Source organism: Papaver somniferum, chromosome 1 (genome assembly GCF_003573695.1).
Source record: "Papaver somniferum cultivar HN1 chromosome 1, ASM357369v1, whole genome shotgun sequence".
NCBI lineage: Eukaryota > Viridiplantae > Streptophyta > Magnoliopsida > Ranunculales > Papaveraceae > Papaver > Papaver somniferum.
The window spans coordinates 52769398-52793735 of NC_039358.1; the positions used below are offsets into that span (position 1 = coordinate 52769398).

The 24338-nt window shown below is 36.0% G+C and overlaps 1 protein-coding gene across 1 annotated transcript; it reads left to right on the top strand.

Annotated features, from left to right (window-relative positions):
- Nucleotides 1-161: 161 nt before the first annotated feature.
- On the top strand, nucleotides 162-10765 carry LOC113310601 (lysosomal Pro-X carboxypeptidase-like; the record flags this gene model as incomplete). The annotated part of the gene is made up of 10 exons (XM_026559350.1): nucleotides 162-377; nucleotides 498-684; nucleotides 814-947; nucleotides 1043-1155; nucleotides 1265-1388; nucleotides 1628-1777; nucleotides 1897-2052; nucleotides 2236-2315; nucleotides 2429-2478; nucleotides 10574-10765. Coding segments are annotated over 10 exons (1350 nt in total), but the record flags the coding sequence as incomplete, so codon positions are not given.
- Between the last annotated feature and the right edge of the window lie 13573 nt (nucleotides 10766-24338).

A 24338-nucleotide genomic window follows, 5' to 3' on the forward strand; every position in this document is an offset into this window, starting at 1 on the left:
CCAAAATCCACCTCCATAAATTCCTCCATTCTACTCTTCTTCTATTTCCTCCTTTCATCATTTCAATTAACAGCATCATCAAATTTTCAGAAATCAAACCCTAGTTTCCTCGGAAAATTTGCTCAAAAGATTCAACAAAAACCATACCAATATGAAACCAAATACTATACTCAAACACTTATCATTTCAGTTTCTCAGACCTCCCAACTTTTCAGCAAAGATATCTTATCAGTACTGATCACTGGTCAGGTCCTAAACGATTAGGTCCAATTTTCTTATACTGTGGAAATGAAGGTGATATTGAATGGTTTGCTTCTAACACTGGTTTTGTTTGGGAAATTGCTCCTCGGTTTGGTGCTATGGTTGTTTTCCCTGAAGTAAGTAAAATTGATATTTCAGTTTCAATTCATTTATATATAACATGCATCTGTGTCTAGAACTTGAATGAGTGAATGATGATAAAATGTTATTGAGGTTGGTGTTTTGTTTGTTGGCAGCATCGATACTATGGGAAATCAATGCCGTATGGAAGTAGAGAAAAGGCGTATAAGGATTCTGCATCATTGGCACATCTTACTGCTGAACAAGCATTAGCGGATTTCGCGGTTTTAGTGACTGATTTGAAAAGGAATTTGTCTGCTGAGGGGTGTCCTGTTGTGTTGTTTGGTGGATCATATGGTGGAAGTAAGAATTACAGCTTTACGAATTTTGTGTACATTTTTCTGATATTGAAATGATTGAATGAATTTGGGCCTGTGAAAGTGAAGTTTGCTAGTTATTAAGTCATGGTTTTGTATTTGGTTGTGGAATCAGTGTTAGCAGCATGGATGAGATTGAAGTATCCACATATTGCTATCGGAGCACTTGCTTCTTCTGCACCAATACTGCAATTTGAAAATATTGTGCCTCCAGAAACATTCTATGACATCGTATCCAATGATTTCAAGGTTTGCATATGTTGTTTATTCTCGTTTGTATGTCATACTAGTTGTGTATTTGTGTATAATGTAACATGAATTTGCATTTTCTCATATCTTGACAGCGTGAAAGCGTGAGCTGCTTTGACTATATTAAGAATTCATGGGAGGGGATAGAAGCTGAGGGAAAGAAGGCTGACGGTTTATCACACCTAACCAGAACATTCCACTTGTGCCAGTAAGTTATGGTATCTAATTGTTATGAGATTTGCATTACCTCTAGCCTTCTGGGGTTAAATGTTTCCTCTATTTTCTAAATACTTAATGTCGAAGTTCAACGGATACAGGAAGTTGAATAGCACTGATGACCTGTCAAACTGGTTGAGCTCTGCCTATAGTTATTTGGCAATGGTGGATTATCCTTATCCTTCAGAGTTTCTGATGCCTTTGCCTGCCAATCCTATAAAAGAGGTCAGTTTGAGCCACGTGGTGTAGCTCTTTTTGCTTTTTAAATAATTTGAGGTAAGGTAGCCTGAGACTTGAATTTTCTTTTTTATTATCAATGACTTCAAAATTGTCCAAATGTTCAGTATATGTAATCCTTGATTGATAGCTGAATAGTTGTACATCGTGTGTATGTCACTTATATGGACACAACCCATTTGTTAGCTTAATAAGCATGAAGGTTGTTCTCCTATTTTTGTTTCCAGGTATGCAGGAAAATCGATGATCATCCTCGGGAAGCTGGTGTTCTAGAGCGCATATTTTCAGGAGTTAGCATCTATTACAACTATACTGGAACTGTTGATTGCTTTGACCTTGGAGATGATCCACATGGAATGAGTGGTTGGGACTGGCAGGTCAATTATTTTTTAGAGTTTCTGTGTTCCTTCTGTTTTTGGGTGCAAACATCTCATTGATGTCTTTCATAAAGGAATATTGACTCGTTCTTTTCTTTTTTCTCTTTCCAATGTTGAAGGCTTGCACTGAAATGGTTATGCCTATGTCCAGCAGCAAACACAACAGCATGTTTCCGGCATATGATTATAACTACTCTTCTTTCCAAGATCAATGCTATAAGGATTATGCTGTCAAGCCAAGAAATCGATGGATTACCACTGAATTTGGTGGTCACGTAAGAACGCCGACCTGGGAGAATGTTCCTTTCTTTCTCAATCAATCAGTTCGCTACAAATTTTAGTTTAACTCAAAAGAATTTGAGAATCATTGCTGTTATTTCTCTGATTGACTTCAATTAGCATGGGTAAACCTTGAACCTAAGAGTCTAATTAACAGATTGTGTTCTTTATATGTGAAGGATTTGAAGACGACTTTGAAAGCATTTGGAAGTAACATTATCTTCTCAAATGGGCTATTGGATCCTTGGAGTGGCGGCAGGTGAGCTATTCCACCCATTTGACGCATAAGCTGTGCTTGGTATCCTGTGGATGCTTGCAGGGTTAGTCGTCCGACTATTTTGATGACTTCTATTGTATATTTGTTTCTTGCAGTGTGCTGCAGAATGTGTCGGAAACAGTAATTGCTCTAGTTACAAAGCTAGGTGCTCTCTACAAATATTGTCTCTTCGACCATTTCTTTCTAGTGACCTAAGTTTTGGTGAGGCTGATTTGCATACGAGTAGATCCTCCATAAAAATCAGTCCTTTATAGGTCTCAATCCCCTGTCTGCAACAGAAATAAGTGCATGTCGATACTTGTGACCAAAGATGGTAATGGGTGTAGGATGCAATGCATGTTCTCTTTAGGTGTAGCTTCATGGTTGATTGGATAGTTATTGTTCATCCCACATGTAAATTCAACCTCTTTCCAGATATAAATAGTCATTTAGATTTTGATTTTTAGCTCTGATCACAAATAATCTCTTTCTTACACATTCTAGTCATATTGTATAGATGCTAACAAGGACAACATTTAAGGATGGCGTTTCCCATGAATTATTGACCTGATCTGTCCTATCATTATATATGTTGAGTCATTGGTATCTTGTAGTTATGAGATGATCACTGAATATCTGCAGTTCTTTATCCTTTACGAAAAGTTGACTAATTTTTATTTCATGATATACAAAACTTACAATGCCGAGATTTAGTGTTTTGAAAACGCTGGAGGAAATTTAAGGGTCCTTAGAGCAACTGCAGTGGACGACCAAACCTATAATTATGGTCCAGGGACGAGACGCAGCGGGACGGACTAAAGATCAAAAGATGGACCATAACCAAATTCCGGACCATATTTGGTCTGGGACCAAGACCAAAACTATATATAGTGGAGCGGATGTATAATCACCGTTTGTCATCGGGCGTGCATATAAACTACGCCTGTTGTGAAACGTACGTAAAGACACCGCCCCACAAAGAGGCGTGTATATAATTTACGCCTGAATGAGGCGTTGCTGAAATGTTCGCCCGATGGGACGTTGGTAAAGTTTACGCCCCACGCCAGGCGTTCATAAACTTTACGCCCCAATGAGACGAAGACTATATCAACGCCCCAATGAGACGAAGACTATATCAACGCCCCAGCCCGGCGTATGTATAGTTAACGCCTGTTTGTCGAGCGGACATAATAGCTCCGCCCCATTTAAAGCTTCAGAAAATTTCAAAATTAGACAAATTTGTTTTTGAAATTTTTTTATACCGTTGATAATTCGAACGTTGAAGAAAATCGAACGTTGAAGAAAATCGAACATTGGAAATTTTCCGAGGAAACACCTATATATACACATGAAAGGGTGTAACATTTTCCCACAACTAATACTTTAAACTATCTATCACACCAATAAGAAGAAATATTATTTCTGCTTTCAAATCATTTGGAAATTTTTCTGCATTTTGCTTACAATGGCACCAAGAACAGCACGAGGTCCAAATTTTACGACAATTGAAGATGTAACAATGTGTAAAATTCATTTATCTATATCTCAAGATCCTAGTGTTGGAGCTGATCAATCAGAAGCGACGCTGTGGACTCGTATCAAGGATGATATTGAACTTCATTTATCTAATAATCCAGAGCGGTCTTGGAGTTCCTGGCAAAAACGATATCAGGGAATAAGTAAAGATGTGGCGTTATTTTCGGCAAAAGAGGCAGAAGTGGAAGGTGAATATCATACTGGATGGGTACCTGAAAAGAAGGTAAGCATTCTTGATTTTTTGAAAAATTATTTTCTAATATTTAATAAGCGCCCATGTACTTAAGTGTTTTTAAAAACATTAACAGCTTGAAGAAGTGAACAAGCGGTTCAAGGAATGCAACGATGGGAAAAAATTTAAGTACGAAGAGTGCTATCCAGTTGTGTTAGAAAATATAAAATATAATCGACGATCGACTTTTGTATTCGATACGACTCACGATTTGGACACTTATGAGAATAACGAGGAAGATGAGGAAGGACCGCAAACAACAACCCAAGGAGAGACTTGTAACGACACAGATGGGGGAGACATAGAGAACACATATCTCCGTAAGATGGGGAAAAAAGCAGCAAAAAGATTGAAGAAAACAGGGAGAGAGAGATCAAGTCACCAAGAGGAATTGATGGGAATAATTATTAAAGAACAACAAAATTTCAATACTCATTACCAAGCACAATCAAGATTCAAGATGGAACAAAGAGCAGCAGAGTTTGCAGCAAAACAAGCTGAACATGCGGCAAAAATAGCCAAGCAAGTTGAAGACGAAGAATTTCGCATCATTATGATGGATCTTGAAAAAATGGAACCTGTACAACAAGAGTACTTCCAACTTCGCAGGGCGGACATAGTTCGGAATAAAAGAAATCAATCTTAACACAAAGGCGGAATAGTTCAAACCTTACTTATTTCTCCTATTTAGTGATTAGTAGTATTATCAGTACTATTATGTTTTAATATTTCTTTTTATCTGAACAATTAGCCGTATTATTATGTAATTTTTGGATTTTAAGTTTACTTCCGTTGATTTTAATTAAATTTCTATTTTTTTTTGAAACATACGACATTAATTAAAACTTAAGGATGGTTACATACAAAGAGATAATAGAACGTACAACAAAATCATTTGTCCAAAGTTAATTATTTTATTATTATCCAAAGTTAACATACAAAGGAAATGACAAATGACAATTTTTAATTCCCATATTCTACCCCTATATGTTCGGTCAAGTCATCACGCAAGCGAATATGTGCATCTTTGTTACGCATTGCACGTCGGCGTTGCTCAGCTCTAATTTGGGAAAACTCTTCACTATTGCCTCTTAATATATTAACCGGTGCTGCGTTGCTACGTTGTTCATAAACATGTGGCCAGTCACCGGGTAGACGCTCATCCTCGACTATCATATTATGTAAGATAATACAGGTTTTCATGATATAGGCAAGCACATCTGGATTCCACATTCTTGCAGGTTGTTTGATGATTCCAAATTGTTGTTGAAGTACACCAAATCCCCGTTCAACATCTTTTCTTGCCCTCTTGGATCGATGAAAATATTTCCTTTTTCCTACCAACAGGATGTTTAATGGCCATAATAATAGTAGGAATCTCTGTGTATATGCCATCACCTAGATAATACGGCATATCATATGAATGTCCGTTCACCTCATAGCTCACCGGCGGTGCTTTTCCTGTTACAAGACTTCGAAAAACATATGAACGGTTCATAACATTAATATCGTTGTTAGAGCCGGGCATACCAAAAAAAGCATGCCAAAACCATAGGTCATACGACACCACTGCCTCCAACACGATACTTTCGCTCCCTTTATACGCGGTGTAAGCCCCGGATTCTGCCGATGGACATTTATCCCATTTCCAATGCATGCAATCTAGACTACCCAGCATCCCAGGAAATCCCCGGTCTTTGTTTTGCTTGAGCAACAGTTCAATATCACCAGCCATTGGTTCACGCAAATATTCTTTCCCATACACATTTACAATCGTCTTACAGAACCTACGAGTAGCTTCCAGCACAGTGGTTTCTCCTATGCGTAAGTACTCGTCTATTGCATCTGCCGCACATCCGTAAGCTAACATTCGTACTGCTGCTGTTACTTTTTGATGAGGGTTTAATCCTAGAACTCCACAAGCATCGGGCTTTTGAACAAAATATCTGTTTGCATTGGTAACACCTTCCACTATTCGGTTAAACAATTGTCGACGCATTCTAAATCTTCTGCGAAAAACATTGGGTGGTTGGTTTGGGTACGGAGAAAAATAGTCGTTCCATAGAAGTGAAGCCCCTGACTCACGATCTCTTGGTATTTTGATACGAGTTTGAGGCCATTTTGAATTTGTAATAAGGAATCCCAAACTAACGGCCATGTTATTTTGTATAATTGCTATTGCATCATCATCCGAGGAATAAAAACTACTGTTAGAAGAAGAAGAAGAATAAGAAGAAGAAGAAACAGAAGAGCAATAATGAGCGGTTTTCTCATAGTTTTCCATTACTATATGAAGCAGAAGAGAGGTATTGTTATTCATATATTGAGTGATCAGGTCTTTAATTTATAACCCATTTTCAAGAGCATTAAAGTGACAACAGAAGAGAGGTACTGATTTCCAAAAAAGATAAAGTGTTTTCCAAAAAAGAGAAAGTGTTTGTCAGTGACCTGATATGACTATACAATAAGAGTAGACTTGAAATGACTAGTCGCTGAAAGAATAGATAAGCATCTAACTATCAGTAGGTCTAGTATGACTACACAAAAAGATAAGAAAAGATAACACCAAAGACAGGTCATCTAAATAGTCATAACAAATTAACTATCAGTAGGTCTAGTATCCGAAGTCGACGATCTTGGTGCCATAAAAGGAATGTGCGTTTTCGGAGTGGTATTGGCTGAGGACATTGTTGAAGGTGATCCTAGATTCATAGCACTCCAAACTTGTGGTGGTATTGTTTGGGAAAAGGAACCGTATCCAAAGGGAGGTTGGACAGTGTGCGGCATACGGAAAAGAGATAGTTGTTGCTGCAAATCAACGTTCGCATTATTTATCCTTTGTATTTCTGCTTCTTTCGACATAATAACGTCCATCCTCTCCTTCGTTTGTTTTAATGTAAAATCGCGAAATTGTTGATTAAAATCAGCATTTTCTTGAAATAATGTGTAAGCTTCATGCTGTGAAGAAAAGATAAAATACATAAGTACAAATATACAATAAAAAATCGAACGTACAATAAAAAGTCGAAAGTACACTTACGTGGGATAATAGATGTGGAGGAGGGATATGTACATGTTCAGCAGGTTGTTCAATTGGTTCCGTATACAAGTCACCGACATACCCATATGTATGGGCTTCCCAAATAGGATGAGTCACATAATCTTTGTATTTGGTTACCAATCTCCAGTATTGTAAATATATATCATAATCTTTAACAACTTGCACTATCTCTGTTGCATCGACCAAACCTTCTTTTTTTAGGCGTTCAGCTTGAATATTGCCGATATCCCCTATAACTGTGTGTAGTCTTATAGGAACAGCGAAAGTACAATGGTTTTGCCTCCAACACCTTTCACCAAGATACATGTTGTGCTGTACGGTTAGAAAGGGAATAAGAATTTAGTAAGTATGTTATATAGAAACAAAACCATTAAAAAAAGGTACTTGGCATTTAACAACAATTATTGAATAAAATTTAATTATTAACTCACAATGCCCATGTAAGAAAATATATATCTCGAGTCTGATAGCCGCGTAGCCGTGCATCCCATATCAGATGCAAGAACTTCTCTGTATGATTCCCATGGGCGCCATGTCACTTGTTCAGCAGTAAGCTTACTCAGTAAATCCCTACAACGAAAAATATCATTTGTATTCTTCGGTACATTTCATTTAGAAGATACATGCCATTTTTGTTCTGTACTCGCCTCTGGGATTTCTGGTCGACATATGCCCAGGTATTCATACCCCCAAAACTAATCCATCAAAATAATTAGCCAATTTAATAACTTAGCAACAAAATAAAAAATGAAAGGACAAATATATATCTTTAAATGAATACCTCTAATACTTGGAATGGACCACATAGTGCCTTCTGTCTCCTCCCAGATAAACGGAGTGCCGCATACAATTTCGAAAACGCGGCACCACCCCAATCATACGTGGATACTACATCAAGATTTTCAAAAGCAGCTAACCATCCAGCATCAATATAGGTCTTTGCATTAGAAAAGAAAAAATGTCCCAAAACATACATGAAAAAGGCAATTGCTACTCTATGAGCAAGGGTGCTGTCATTTTCAGCCGCAACCAACTTGTCTTCGAAGAAATATGACCTTAAATATTTAATTGTAATTGAATTTGAAACCCACGACGGTGCTTTTGGACTGAACGTGACATCTTGGATATCCGGAAAGATATGCTCACGAACATGTTCAAATTGGTACTTCCCCGAATCATAAGGAACATCAGGCCCATCACCGATACTCAGTCCAGTCAACATGAGCCAATCTAGGGGGGTGAATCCCATCTCACCAAATGGGAAGTGAAAAGTGTTTGTTGTATCCCAAAACCGCTCAGCAATATAATCAACCATTGAATGGTTGGTTTCGCTACATTGTATGTTCAGTAAATTTTGCCATCCCGCTTTTTCAATAATATATTTAGCTCTAGGGAAGTGTTGTGAAATAGTTTGATAGTGATGAATTACCGATGCCAGAGATCCACGATGTTGATACTTCAATTTCTGCTCCCCTGTAAATGTGATGTCCATAGTAGCGTGCGGTTTATCATCTTGCAGTATAGGAAACCTCCCTAACCGGGGAATATCAATCTCCTTAATTTTACCAGTACTGATTAAGTTATAATCCTCTTCGGCTACAAATTTTTGTTTCTTGTTCGTCTTCATGCGACCATTGAACCGCGATGTGAATTTGTTCAACATCTATGCACACACAAGATAGATGCAATTAGACCAACCCGCGCCATTTCTTATTTTTATTAGTCCAACACCATTTATATTCCAAATACTATAAAAATCCTTAACACAAACTATATCAATTCCAAAATCTATAATTCTACGAATACAAATTAAATCGTCACCGATGCATTTTGAAAATCCTTTCAACATTCCACAACCCAATTTAATCACTTCAAGATTCCATAAAAATCACTAAAAAATCAATTCCATACATATAAATTAGCTCTTCTACATATGTAACACACAATATGTACATAACTACAATTTTTGGCATAACCACGTGAATTGTAAAAACACATATTAATCTATATAACCCACAAATTAAGTGTTGTGCATATTTGACAAAATTTCATAAAATCTTTTAGCCTAATTCACATGAACATCAAAAATAAACCAAAAAACAACTAAAATTAATCACCTCCAAATTCAATAAAAAACAATACAAATTCAATTATTTTTAACCATATTCACATATGTACAAATCATCTCTTCTACATATATAACACACATAATCTACATAACTACCAATTTTTACAGTAGCCAAATTTTTTAAATCTATTCCACCCACAAATTAGATCTTCTATAATTATTTTAAAATTTCTTTTAACCAAATTTACATAAGCATCAAATATGGTTTTCTTCACATACATATTATTCTCTAAAATCATAAAATACACATACCCAATTATATTTAATCAATTTCATATTCATATTTGTTCTTTAAAACCCATCTTAATATAAACTAACTTTAACAAATAAAACCCTAAATAAATTATACAACAATACGGATAAAAAAAAAAGAGATTAAGAAAAAAGAAACATACCTCTTTTCTAACCGGGATTCATCAAGTATCTCGTTTTTTTTTTATTCTCTTTTCCTGCTAGTTACTGTGATGTGTTGTGTTTGTGGGCGGTAGAAACAAACAGGAGGTAGAAAAGGAAAGAAGAAAAGAAAAGAAGAAGACGGAGAAGATTAGGGTAAACACCAAGTGAACACGTGTGTTATACGTGGTGGTTTCTCTTTGTCCACACGTGCTCGATACGTGTGTTAATTTGGGTCCAACACTATACGTACGCCTGACAAGGGGGCGTTGATTATACGTTCGCCAGACAACGGGCGTTGATTATAAGTTCGCCCGAATGAGGCGTTGATTATAGGTCCGCCTAAATGAGGCGTTGATTATACGTCCGCCAGTGTGAGGCGTTGATTATACGTACGCCTGAGTGAGGCGTTGATTATATGTCCGCCTGAGTGAGGCGTTGATTATAAGTTCGCCCGAATGAGGCGTTGATTATAGGTCCGCCTGAATGAGGCGTTGATTATACGTACGCCTGAATGAGGCGTTGATTTACCCGTCCGCCACACCAGGCGTAGATTATATCTACGTCCCTTCTCCGAGCGTTAACTATATGTACGCCCCACAACGAGCGTATTCTTTAACAACGCCCCACAACGAGCGTAAACTATATCTACGCCTCTTCGGGACGAAGATTATATGAACGCTCCACATGCAAGCGTTCATTATACATCCGCTCGACTAAAAATACTCCACTGCCTTAACGTCACACTCCAGACTACTCTCAAATTTGATCGTTTATTTTGGTTTTTGATCTTTGGTTATGATCGTACCATTGTGGACGCTCTTAAACTGTATATATGCTGTTAATTCCCTACCTTTTTGGTTTCTTTTCATTAGTTAGCAACAAAGACAGTTCACTCTTGTTTTGTTCAGGTGCACATCACATAGATCTATGTGCTGCGACAAATGAAGATCCTGATTGGTTATTAGAACAAAGGAGATCTGAAATCAATGTGATTAAAGAATGGATAGACAACTACTACCAAGAAAAGGTGACCCTGCTAAGCATGTAGAGTCAGAATGGTAATCTTACAGGGATGGGCACTTCATTGGTGATGGTAGTTACCTCCTGGGACCCTGATCACCTGGGAGCATGAAAAGAGCCTATAAGATATACAGTAGAATCTTAGTGAGACAGGTTTTTAAGGAATAATAAATTGGTGTTTATGATCAGAGCCGACTTATAGACCAGGTCAGTCAGCTAGGCTGCCTAGAGCCTCACATTGTTGGGCCCAAAACGTTAATTTTTCTTACTATCTTGATAATCTTTTTTTTTTTTTTTAAAAGCATTAAAATGTTGTTTGTTTTCCGAGTACGGCCTACTGCTTTCCAATTCCATCTCGCTATCTACTATGGCACAGAATGTATTAATTCATGAACAAACCGATTTTAGAACTTAACCCACTCAAATATACAAGCAGGTGCACATACCTAAGTGGCCGGACATAGTTTGGATTCGCCAGTATGCGAACAGGTACGCATACCTCCAAACTCAGTTGAATTCCAGACTTGAACTTTACGCCGGTACGCATACGGGTATGCATACTAAGTTCCCATACTTTCAACTAAACAACCAGTATGCATACAGGTCTGCATACTATGGTTCCCGAACTTTGAATAACTTGCAACAGTTAGCATACAAGTAAGCATATTGTTCTATATTAAATCAATGGTTAATCTTTGAAACATTCTTGGTAGACGGGAATAGTTGTCTCGCACAAACTATTAGCTTCAAAGCAATTTTCAAGTGATCAACAGATCAATACGAAACATTCCGAGTCTATATCAAATGTGTAATACCTGTATTTTTATTTACTGTTTCGGTTCGGTATGCCCGAGTTAGCTAACATTTTGTTTAGGTTCTTGCATCTTTTGCCTTAGCATAGTTGGGTTGTTTGAACTTCAAGAGATACAAGTTAGGGTGTAAATAAAGTCACCTATTTTATTTTAATAAATAAATAAGTTTAGAGAAATTTGAAAAGACAAATAAAATAGTTAAGAAAAACAATAATTATATTTATGTGTATTTATGTTGGTATTAATATAATAGGTTTTGTATTAATATAAAGAGAAATAACTTTAGATATTAGAAAACAAAAGGCTAGAGAGAAAAAGAAGGAGATGGATTAAGAGTTTCTTTTAGAGAAGAAGACCATGGAGAATCAAAAGGATCAATGAAATTAAGGTAGAATGTGAAACCCTTTCTCTTTTGGTGTTTATCTTTGGTGTTTATTTCGTATGCGTTTGTATTTTTAGGTTCCTGAAATTTAATTGAATAAATATATATCTCTTATTGATGATAAGGCTTATCCTATTGATTTATAACATGATTACGTGTCTCTTGTTAAAATTTGAGAATTTTCCTACGCAAATTCACCGTTGAATGTTCCTTGTAATTTGGATTGTGATTTCTGCAATTCTGGACAGTTTCGTTTTGCTGTGATTTTTATATTCTTAGGAAGTCTTAATGATGATAAAATAATTTTAGGTCTTAACAAAAGTTGTATATAAATGTATTATCTTTCATTGTGCTTTGGATTTGCTTAATTTGGGATTAATATGAATTTATGGTGAATAGTTTGGTAAAATGTTGTTGCCTGCCTAGATTTTGTAATGCATTTGTAAAATCAATATCTTTTGATTGAGATGTTACTTTCATGTGAAATTTGGGTATGTTATACATTATGGTGTCAGGAATGTTCACTAAAATTTTGAGGTAGATCGAACAAAGTTATCATTATGAAACCTATAACGTAAAATTCTGCAGTTAGTGTGTTTGCTTGAATGGTTGAAAGAATTACATAGTTAGTTGAGTTGTGAACTTATGACTGATTGATGAAGTGGTTTGGAATATCAAAATGTATGATGTATGATATGCGTGTTGAATGGCGGTGCCCGTACTGACGATATACGGATAGGTGGGGCACGATCCAAGGATACTCGTGCAACGGTAGTACAAATTTATAATAAATGGATATGCGTGTTTGAATGGCGGTGCCCGTACCGAGGATATAACGATAGGTGGGGCACAACCCAAGGATACTCGTGCAACGGTAGTGTGAATTTATAAATGAATGGATATACGTGTTTGAATGGCGGTACCCGTACCGAGGATACACAAATAGGTGGGGCACGACCCAAGGATACTCGTGCAAGTGAGGTTGGCGGTTCCGTGACGAGGATACACGGATAGGCGGGGAACTAACCGAGGATACTCGTGCATTTAAGATGATTTGGTATATTGTGAGTTTAGTTGATGAACATATATATAGTTAAATCCTTGAATTTGCATCATATGCTCTTTTGTACATATTCTCTTTGATTGATTGACATGTTTTCACATATTTTGAGAAAGTGAATGCATTCTATTGAGCTTTCATCTCACCCCAATTGACATTCCTTGCAGATTTATGGAAGTTGTAAGTGGAAGCTAGAAATGAGTAGCTTAGTGATTGAATTGTTTTATTGTATTGCTTGAAATGTAATTTTAAATAATAAGTTTGTTGGAAATGTTGTTACAAATGATTAGCGAATTCATATGTTCAGATTCATATTAGAAAGACTAAATTATGTTTGTTATAATTAATAAATTAGAAGAGTTATATGAATAAGTCTCTTCCCGACCCGTAACGCTTCGAGTTCGGATCTCCAAATGGGTTTGACCCTGGTCCGGTACTCGGGTGTTACAAAATGACTGTCTCACACAAATCATGTAAGATGTTACCAGACGATTTTCACATGATCATCTTTTGACTTTCGTCAATAATAAAGATGAACTTGGTTAAAAAGCTTACCAACACATATTTCGAGAAATATGTAAGCGAGTTTACCTCAGCTCGAAATATCAAATGTGTATACTATAAAGTCTATATAGCTATACGACTTTTGTCTCAATAGGAGATAGAATAGAAATAGACTTCTGAGTGATAGATGAGTTCAAGTCTCCACATACCTTTTGTTGATGAAGTTCCACAAGCTCCCCTTATTAGTTCTTAGTCTTCAATCGACGAACGCCGTGAAGTATAATGCTCAACTACACATTATATCCTAGTCCGAGACATAGCTATAAGTAGACTATAAATCAAGACTTATAGTTTTGGAAACTAAACTTGACAACAAGCTTGAGATAGAAACGCTTGCGAGTTCGACCTAGAAGTGCTCTAACAATCTCCCCCTTTATCAATATTTATCGACAAAACTATCAATACATATGGATTACAAAATAAATAAAATTTGTAGCTTCTCATCTAAATTCTTGATTTCCTTGGTTCTTCAACATTACTCGAAATATTCGTTACTTCCAAGTACTTCGGCCATTCTGAACGTTTTCTACTCAACATCATAGTTGTTGAAGATCCGTAGCCATAACAATAAGAAAAAAGTTGTTCTCAATTATCGTTATACAGTTTCATACCAATTGTATCAAAACTTTGACAATAATACTACGGTGATATATATCACTCCCCCTTAGTCAATACTTCATCTCACAATGAAAACCACTCCCCATTACTTAATTATTTGTAAACCATATGTATTTTTAGTGTGAACTACACATTAGTTCTCCCCCTTTTTGTCAATATAAATTGGCAAAGTTAGGAAAACTAGTGGGATCATAATGAAATTCTCATAGAGATACTTCATGACTAAAAGAAAACATATCAACATTGTTTCGATGATTTCACATAGTTGAAACTTAGTGTATTTATCAAGGAGTTTATAAAGATACAAAAAAACTCCTACAATACTCCACAGCCGCACTCCCCACAAAGATTTGGCAATTAAGCATAAGTTCAATTAAGAACTCTCCCCCATAAAATGTCATTTCCGAAAGGAGCAACAAGAGCGACCTTACTTTCACAAGAAAAGAAGGATTTCTTTGGACATTAACAAATTACATGAAACATGAATTTGTATCCAGAAAACTCAATTAAATTAATCACAAGAAATTCTATGATTAATTTAATCGAAAATGCTCAACATAAGAGAAGTTACGGAGACATACAGTACTTTCACATAGAAGTGGATCAGGGAAAGATCAATACTGCAGAATATTCAAAGATTCATTCTATTTTTCATCAATATTTTGATAATGATATCATATACTTAATCTTTGCAAATCAAAAGTTCATCCTATCTTTCATCAATATTTGCATAATGACATAATAAGCTTAACTTTTGACATATATGGGACAATCATAGTTCACGGACGCAGACACACATATCCCATAACTATTTTTGCAATATATAAAACCAATAAAGATTAATACTATAAAATCATCTTCCAAATAAACTTTAGAATTTAAATAAATAAATGTAAAAACATTGCAAGATGAAAATTGTTGGCAATAGCAATGTGTAATCACAAAATAAGTTATTCCAAACCCTAATTATCCTTCTAAAATACAAGAATAAATTATCATAAGAAGTTTCCTAGACATTAAGTCCTATGAAAAATTATTTATCGTCCTCGAACTTCTTGTCCTCAACAGCCACTTGAACATAAAGTTCATGAAGAAAGGAGTCAATTCCAACAAACCTTCTTGAATGATGCCGAACCAGGGCCTTCTGAAATTTCAAGAGTCCTTAAAACAATAAACTTTACTTGCTAAATCTCCTTCCTAGTTTCGTTCAACTCTTCAAGAACACCAGAAAACGTCTGTATATTAGAGGGGATAGCCCTTGGTTTCTTCATATTCTTCCTTTTTCTTTTTAAAGTTCTAGATGAAGGAGACTTATCTTTTTCCTTCATGATTGATGGCTTAACAATCATATTAACATCCTTTCCATCAGCAGACATATTTCTTTGAGTTTCCATTGTAAATATGGGATTGTGAGGAACACAAAACACACTCTACAAGCAGTCTTGTGGTGAAAATAGTTTTTTAAAGAAGGAAAAAATGTTGGGTTACAGAACCTATATACAGAGAAGGATTCACATACGACCAATTCATAACCCTAAAGAAGGTAGAATTGTCGATTTTAACCCCATTTTAATGAAAAGGGAAATTCTTTTCGATATAAATTTCTAATATGAAAAGATCAACAGAATTCCCAAAAAAAAAGCAACAAAAAAGAAAAAAAGAACTTTCTTTTCCTAAAGCCCGAACAGTGCAAAAATCTTGTTTCTTTGAAGTCAGGCACATGAGACAAGATGCACTTTCAACACATTTAAGCTGTGTTGGGGTGAACAATAATCTGTCCACCAAACAATTCTTGTACGGAATTCTTAACACGCTTTTTCACAGAATGTTTAGACCTTGTTCTTTTCCGGAGAGGTCTAATTAGTTCTTTAGAAATTAATTTTTTCAGAGAAGAATTGATTTTACTTACCTCAAATAAATTAGACTTCTAAACAAGTTTGAGCTTGTTTGCTAATCGATTTGCTCCCCGGTGAAGTTTATTGACATATTTTATTTTATGTTTGTACTTGTAACACATAGAGAGTTCATGACCCGTAAAAGTACAATAAGAACATGTCAATGTGGGGATGGTTCAGACACCATAACTGAGCGTGCTGCTAAACAAAATGAGGTACCTGATGAAAATTCGGGGGTCTAACAACCTCACCAAATATTTCGATTAGCAATCTGCATGGACTAACTCCGATATACTTTCAAGAGAATCAACTAGACAGTTAGACTCAATCTTAAGAAAGATATATCAAAGAGTTAATATCTCAATTTCTCGATTCAATCCTTACTCAAGCAAACAGAAATCTGCGAGTCTAACTGAATACAAGAGAAATAACTTGGATGGTACCAAAGACCAATATCCAAGGATCAATCAACAACCAAATGTTCGATACAAAGCACAATATGTGATATTTCAATTATATAATAAAATATAATGCGGAAAAGAAATAACACATATACCATAATTTTTGTTAACGAGGAAACCGAAAACGTAGAAAAACCCAGGGACCTAGTCCAGATTGAACACACACTGAATTAAACCGCTAAAGACACTAGCCTACTACAAACTAACTTCGGTATGGACTGTAGTTGAACCCCAATCAATCTCACATTGATCCAAGGTAAAGTTGCGCTCCTTACGTCTCTGATCCCAGCAGGATACTACGCACTTGATTCCCTTAGCTGATCTCACCCACAACTAAGAGTTGCTACGACCCAAAGTCGAAGACTTTAATAAACAAATTTGTAACACACAGAAAAGTCTACATTAATAGATAAATATGTCTCCCACAGAAATACCTATGAGTTTTGTTCCGTCTTTTGATAAATCAAGGTGAACATGAACCAATCGATAACCCGGACTTATATTCCCGAATAACAGCCTAGAATTATCGATCACCTCACAATAATCTTAATCGACTAGCGAAACAAGATATTACGGAACCACAAACGATGAGACGAAGATATTTGTGACTTCTTTTATATCTTGCCTATCGAAGATATCAATCTCAAACCAATCTTACAATTGTACTCGTACGATAGATACAACAAGATCAGATCACACAACTACAAGAAAAGTAGTCCGATCTGGCTTCACAATCCAAATGAAGTCTTTAAGTCGTTAACCTATAGGGTCTCGAGAAGAAACCTAAGGTTAAAGGAGAATCGACTCTAGCTAACACAACTAGTATCACAGAGGAGGTGTGGGGATTAGGTTTTCTAGTTGCTAGAGTTCTCATTTATATAGTTTTCAAATCAGGGTTTGCAATCAATGTTAGCTTAGTAACAAAGAATTCAATAATCACCGTTATATGAAAACCTGATTAGGTTCAAGCTAATATCTTTCAACCTTTAGATCGAATATTAGCTTGTCATACACCAATGAAATGTATTTCATTTAGGTTTGAGTAACCGTACCTAAACGTGTACACTTAGTTGGTTCACAACAGTTAACCAAATGGTTAGCCATATGAGCACTTTCATATCAACCATATTCATCTTCACCACAACTAGTTCTAATGACTTTAAAAGAACAAATTAAAGAGTTATTCAATTGCTTAGATCTTTTAAAATATACAATTGAAACAAAATCGGTTTGATTCACTTGAATCTATTCACGAACATTATAGCCACGGTTTGAAGATTGCATTCCTTATAATTTAAATGTTTAAGTTCATGAACTGACCTATTTGATAAAGCAACCGGATTTGAGTTTGTTTTGGTTTCCAAACTCGGCAGAAACTTTCGGGTAGAAAACTTCTGCCAGTATGCGTACGGGTACGCATACAATTCCCAAACTAAGCAGAAATTTTCGGGTGAAAACTCCCGCCAGTATGCGTACGGGATACTTAACCTGTCTCCTTCACCAATTTCGTACACACACATATGCATACACTTGGTTCCATGTTCATGGATTTATACACCAATGTGCGAACACACTATATATGCTTTATTAAAAAAGGTACATAATCTCAACTCTACACTTCAATCATTGAAACATTCTTAGAGGATGTTATATAGTTGTTATTCACAAACTATTTTTCATCAAAGCGATTTTCAAGATATTGAAATGTCAACATGACTTTCGTCACGATTAAAGATGAAATTGTCTAAAGTGAAAGCTTACCAACACATATTTCGAGAAATAGATAGGCGACTTAAACTCCGCTCGAAATAGCAAATGTGCATAATTAAAATCTATATACTTATACGATTTTTGTCTCAAGATTAGGAGATAGAGTAGATAGACTTTTGAGTGATAGATAAGTTCAAGTCTCCACATACCTTTTAGTCGATGAAGTTCCACTGGTTCCTTGAGTAGTTCTTCGTCTTCATATGATGATCGCGGTGGATTCTGGAGCTCAACTACACTTAACTATCCTAGTCCGAAACTTTAGCTATAAGTAGACTAGAAATCAAGACATATAGTTTTGACAACTAAATTTGACAAACAATCTTGAGATAGCAACGCTTGCGAGTTCGACCGAGCAATGCTCTAACAATCCCCCCCTTTGTCAATTTTAGTGACAAAACTATCAATACATATGGATTACAAGATAAATAAAACTCTGTAGCTTCTCGTCCACATGCATGATCTCCTTGGTTCTTCAACATTACTCGAAATATCCGTCACTTCCAAGTACTCCCATGATTCCATAGATGTTCAGTTCAACATCATAGTCGTTGAAGATCCGTAGCCATAACAATGAGAAAAAACAAAATCTCTCAATCATTGTTATACAATGTCATAGTATTATTACACAATATCAAAGTTCAATTGTATCACAACTTCGAAAAAAATATTATGGTGATATGTATCACTCCCCCATAGTCAATACTTTCATCTCAACATGAAAACCACTCCTCCTTACACAATGATCCGAAAGCCATATGTATTTGTACTGTGAACTACACATTAATTCTCCCCCTTTTTGTCAATAAAATTGGCAAAGGTACGAAAACTAGTGGGATCCTAATGAAATTTCCATGGAGATGCTTCAAGACCAAAGAAAAGCACATATCAACTTGGTTAGATGCAATCATAAAGCCGAAGCTAAATGCATTCATCAAAGAGTTTATAAAGATACAAGATAACCCCTATAAAATTCCACAGCCGCACTCCCCACAAAGATATGGAAATTAAGCGCAAGTTCAAAAATAACTCTCCCCCATAAAATGTCAATCCCGAGAGAACAACAAGAGCGACCTTACTTTCACGAGAAAAGAAGGATTTTTTTGGACACCAAAAATCACAAAAAAGAAAATGATTTTGTATCCAAAAATCTCAACTAAACTAACCACAAGAGAACGCGTGATTAATTTAATCGGAATACTTAACCAAATTAACCACAAAAGAATTCACAATTAATCTAGTTGGAAATGCTCACATAAGAAGACTTACGGAGCCACACGGTATATATATAAAATATGGATCAGGGAAGATCAATAATGCGGAATAAGCAAAGATTCTATCTGTTTTCATCACTATTTGCATAACGACATATAACAGACATAATATTTGTAAACAAAAATTCATACTATATTCCATCAATTATTTGCATATTTACATAATTGGTTCAATTTTTGTATGTCAAAAGTTCGTCGATCTTTTATCAATACATGCATATCGACATATGACCTTTGGAAAAGTATGGGACAAACGTAGTTCACGGATGCAAACATTTACATCCCCTTACACATTGCAATATATAAAACCATAAAGATTAATACTGCAAAAATCATCTTCCAAATCAACTTTAGATTTAAATAAATAAATCTAAAAACATTGCAAGATGAAAAACGCTGGACATATCTACGTGTACTCACAGTAATGGTTATTCCAAACCCTATTTGTCCTTCTTAACAAAAACAAGAATAAAATTCTGATAAGAAGTTTCCTAGACATAAGACAAACTCGTAATGCACATACATGATGATTTGTCCTTAGAGGGTAGAATCAATCTTTTTTGCACGGATTTACACCAAGAATAGATACCAAAGGCGTATAAAAAGATTTTATTAACAAATAAGAACATACAAATTCATTAACGACCATGCATTATAGTTCACAAAGGATGGTTGTGAACATTCAAGAATGCCATACCAATGCATACTACTTCCCATTCTTGAACTTCCTTATTTGTGATTCACCAACAATATTCTTTTAAAAGCTACAAATTATCTTAGAAGAGTAGTACTCCAAGAATTCAAGTTCCCAAGTCCAAGAGAAGTGGAACAAGTGCGAAGAAACGGAGCAAAACACTCAAAAACAAGATACAGGACAAATACCAATTTTAACTCATCCAAATTCAACGTTTCTCATCTACATTTTGAAGAGAATTTAAAGAGGAATAGAATGCAAAACTAATTAGGTCATTCCGAGTTTGGACGAAGAAGATACGGCCAAAACAAGTTTACCGAATATCGACGTCTACATGCAAGTATGCATACGGGTTTGCAAACGAATTTTCATGACATTGGGAAATATGAAAACGGGTATGCGTACTAAAATCCCTGTATTTTGATTTTAAATGATGGTATCCATACTTGGTATGTGTACCATGAAGTCCAAACATCCCGAATTACTATTCTCAAACATAAACATATAAGAACCTTAAACACATATCAAATTAGGTAGAATTGAATGATAAGCAAGGTACATGGATCATTGTAAGTACTATAAGCAAATAAAAACACAAATATTTCTCAAGTTTATAGACATACCTTTTTAGAAGAATCTAATCGAATTCTGCAGCCTTACCGAACATAATCTGCGTGCCCCAATTCTTGTGCTCCCCTCACCGTATACATAAAAGGGAATTCCTTGGTGAGGATGCACTTAAAATACACTCAAGTTGTGTTGAGGTGAACAGTATCTTTCTAACCACAAGTGACTTTTGGATTATCATGAAACAGATCGCTTTTAGAACCTTTCACATCCAAATCCATCTTTCCAAAGAACTTATTAAGTTCCAACATCATGGATACTTCTTTCTTCATAGTCATGGAATTTTCTGGGAGATCATTGCTTTTCACACTCAAAACATCATTGAATTTCTTTGGTATCCAATTATGAGTGCGTTTAGGAACAACTGGAACCTTCTTCCCATTACTCTCTTCTAGAATTCTCGGAAAATAATTGGATTGGCTATCTTTTGCAAGTTAGTCTTTCTCCAATTGGGACCATCGGATCTTGTATTTGTCTTTACGAAGTTATCCTTTTGATAACCATTACGATGGTGAAGGATTCATATGACGTTTACAGGAAAATCTAGGTTTATCACAGCACCGATTCCTTTTCCTAAAGTTTAGACAGTTACAACCTGTAACGTTAAGGGGATTAGTCTTAACATATGATCTTGGTTTCACAACATCTTGTGATGCCCAAACGAGAACATCATGAAGTTTCTCATTCCTTATACGGAAATGACATATCCTTTCCAGGTGACCTTTATTTCCGCAACAATGGCAAACATAAGGAATGTTCTTACCTCGATCCGCGCGTGCTGACTTTGGAGGTTGATATACTTTGGTCTTTTGAACCTTAAATGCCGGTGAAGGTATTTCACTCTTTCCATCAGTGGAAACCTTTTGTTGAGAAGAATCACTAGCCTTGACAAATTTTACCTCTTTGCTAATACTTGGAGCATTTATTCCCTTATAGCCCAATCCTCGTGTATCACGATGATTTTTACTTGCTCCTAGCATAGTGGTTAACTTTCTTGAACTAGTATTGAACTCTTTTAAGTCATCTTCCAACATCTTGATTTTATCAAGAGCAACAGCCAAATCATCCTCAAGACGTTTTTCTCGAGCGAGAAAAGCGCTTTCTCTGTCATCAAAACTAACTTGTTGAGAGTTAATCCTTGCTTTAGATTCTGCAAGTTTCTCTTCCAACGAAAAGTACTTTTGATAAATATTATCACATTCAAGTGACTTCATACGTAGGTTTTCCTTGGAATCCTTGAATATTTTTTCGTTAGAACGATTCGAAACATAAACATCTGCGCAATATCTTCTCAATTGGTTTTTTATTCGACAAAGAGGAGTCAGAAGAGGTGTGACATGATAAGTTGTCATCTTCATATTTTCCAACGAATTCAAAACCTTAACATACTCTGAGACTTCCTCATCAAACTCTCTATAAATATCTGAATCACCTTCGTCAGAAAGTTCATCCAACTGTTCCTGTAGGAGTGTTTTCCAGTTATCAACAATTTTTGCATTAAGAGAATGATTATATATTGACATAGATGTGGTAGTTCTCTCAGGTGAATCCAAGATTTGAAAAACATCCGGTAATTTCTGACCTGGTACGTTATTAGAGATAGACTCGTCCATAATCAGATCGTTACAAACACAAACTTATAAGGTCTTTAATGTGTTTTCCTGCTCTGATACCAATTGAAAATGCGGGAGTCTAACAACCTCACCCAATATTTCGATTAGCAATCTGTGTGGACTAACTCCAATATACTTTCAAGAGAATCAACTAGACAGTCAGAATCAATCTTGAGAAAGATATATCAAAGAGTTAATATCTTAATTTCTCGATTCAATCCTTACTCAAGCAAACAAAAATATTCGAGTCTAATTGAATACAAGAGAAATAACTTGGATGGTACCAAAGACCAGTATCCAAGGATCAATCAATTTCAATCAACAACCAAAGGTTGGATTTTTCACAATTGATCGGTACAACGCACAACCTGTGATATTTCAATTATATAACAAAATATAATGCGAAAAATAAATAAAACAGACACCAGAAGTTTTGTTAACGAGAAAACCGCAAATGCAGAAAAATCCCGGGACCTAGTCCAGATTGAACACCACACTGTATTAAGCGGCTACAGACACTATCCTACAACAAAATAACTTAGGTATGGACCGTAGTTGAACCCCAATCAATCTCACACTGATCCAAGGTACAATTGCTCTCCTTACGTCTCTGATCCCAGCAGGATAGTACACACTTAATTCTCTTAGCTGATCTCACCCACAACTAAGAGTTGCTACGACCCAAAGTCGAAGACTTTAATAAACAAATCTGTATCACACAGAAAACTCTACGTAACTAGATAAATCTGTCTCCCAAAGAAATACCTACGAGTTTTGTTCTGTCTTTTGATAAATCAAGGTGAACAGTAACCAATCGATAACCCGGACTTATATTCCCGAAAAAACAGCCTAGAATTATCGATCAGCTCACAATATTTTAATAATCCACCAGCGAAACAAGATATTGCGGAATCACAAACGATGAGACGAAGATAATTGTGACTTCTTTTATATCTTGCCTATCGGAGGTATCAATCTCAAGACAATCTTACGATTTTACTCGTACGATAGTGTTTGTGGGTGAAAATGGTTTCTGCTGATTCCGGTAATTTTGGGTGTGTGGGTGAGAAACGAATTTAAACCCTAAACAATGTACTGCAAGGGAGTGCTTTAGATTCGAGAGATCAATCTGTACAAGTCCATCCTAAACCAAGAAATGGTCGTTCCAGACTTGCTTCGGTCACAAAGTGAAGGAGAATGGGTTGGTTTTTGGGAGGGAAGCAAGGAAAGTGTTGAGACCAGAGTAGTTGATTTTGGAAGAGTAGTTGTTTTCTACGACTTGTATCAGTAAGTGGGAAGCTAACAGATGGAAAGCTAGAAAATGTTTTCTAAGTGTTGTATGCTCATGACTGAACTTGTTGTTCGGTGGAAATAGGTAAAACCTATTTATACAAGTCGAGGTGTAACGTACTCTGGTCTCATTAAGGAATGGAAAAATGGGTGAGTAAATGGGAGGAGGTAGTAACCGTTAACACATGGAATTGATGTTCCATAAATAAGAGCGTTTCACCATTACTCCATGTATTTACTAACTGCCTCATCCTTATGACACTTCCTAATTACGGGCGTAGTGTACATCGCACGCTGTAAACCGCCAAACCAATACCCAAAGAGGATCCCCCAGTTTGTGATATGTGTTGATGTCTCGAATGTTTCCGTGGAAAACATGTAGCATATTGTCATTTCCTGGTAAGTCGAGATTGGGAGACTTGCTGGCTTGGTTACCTTCGACGGTCGAGATTTTGCATCTTAAGAGGAAAGGTAGTCGTTGATCGTCGCACGCTTTCGTTTTTGGTGGCCGCATGGTGGCGACAAGGTTGGCATGACATGCCTTGGCGTGGCCAAACTATGGTTTCAGGCCAAAGGTTACCATGCGCTGTCTGGTA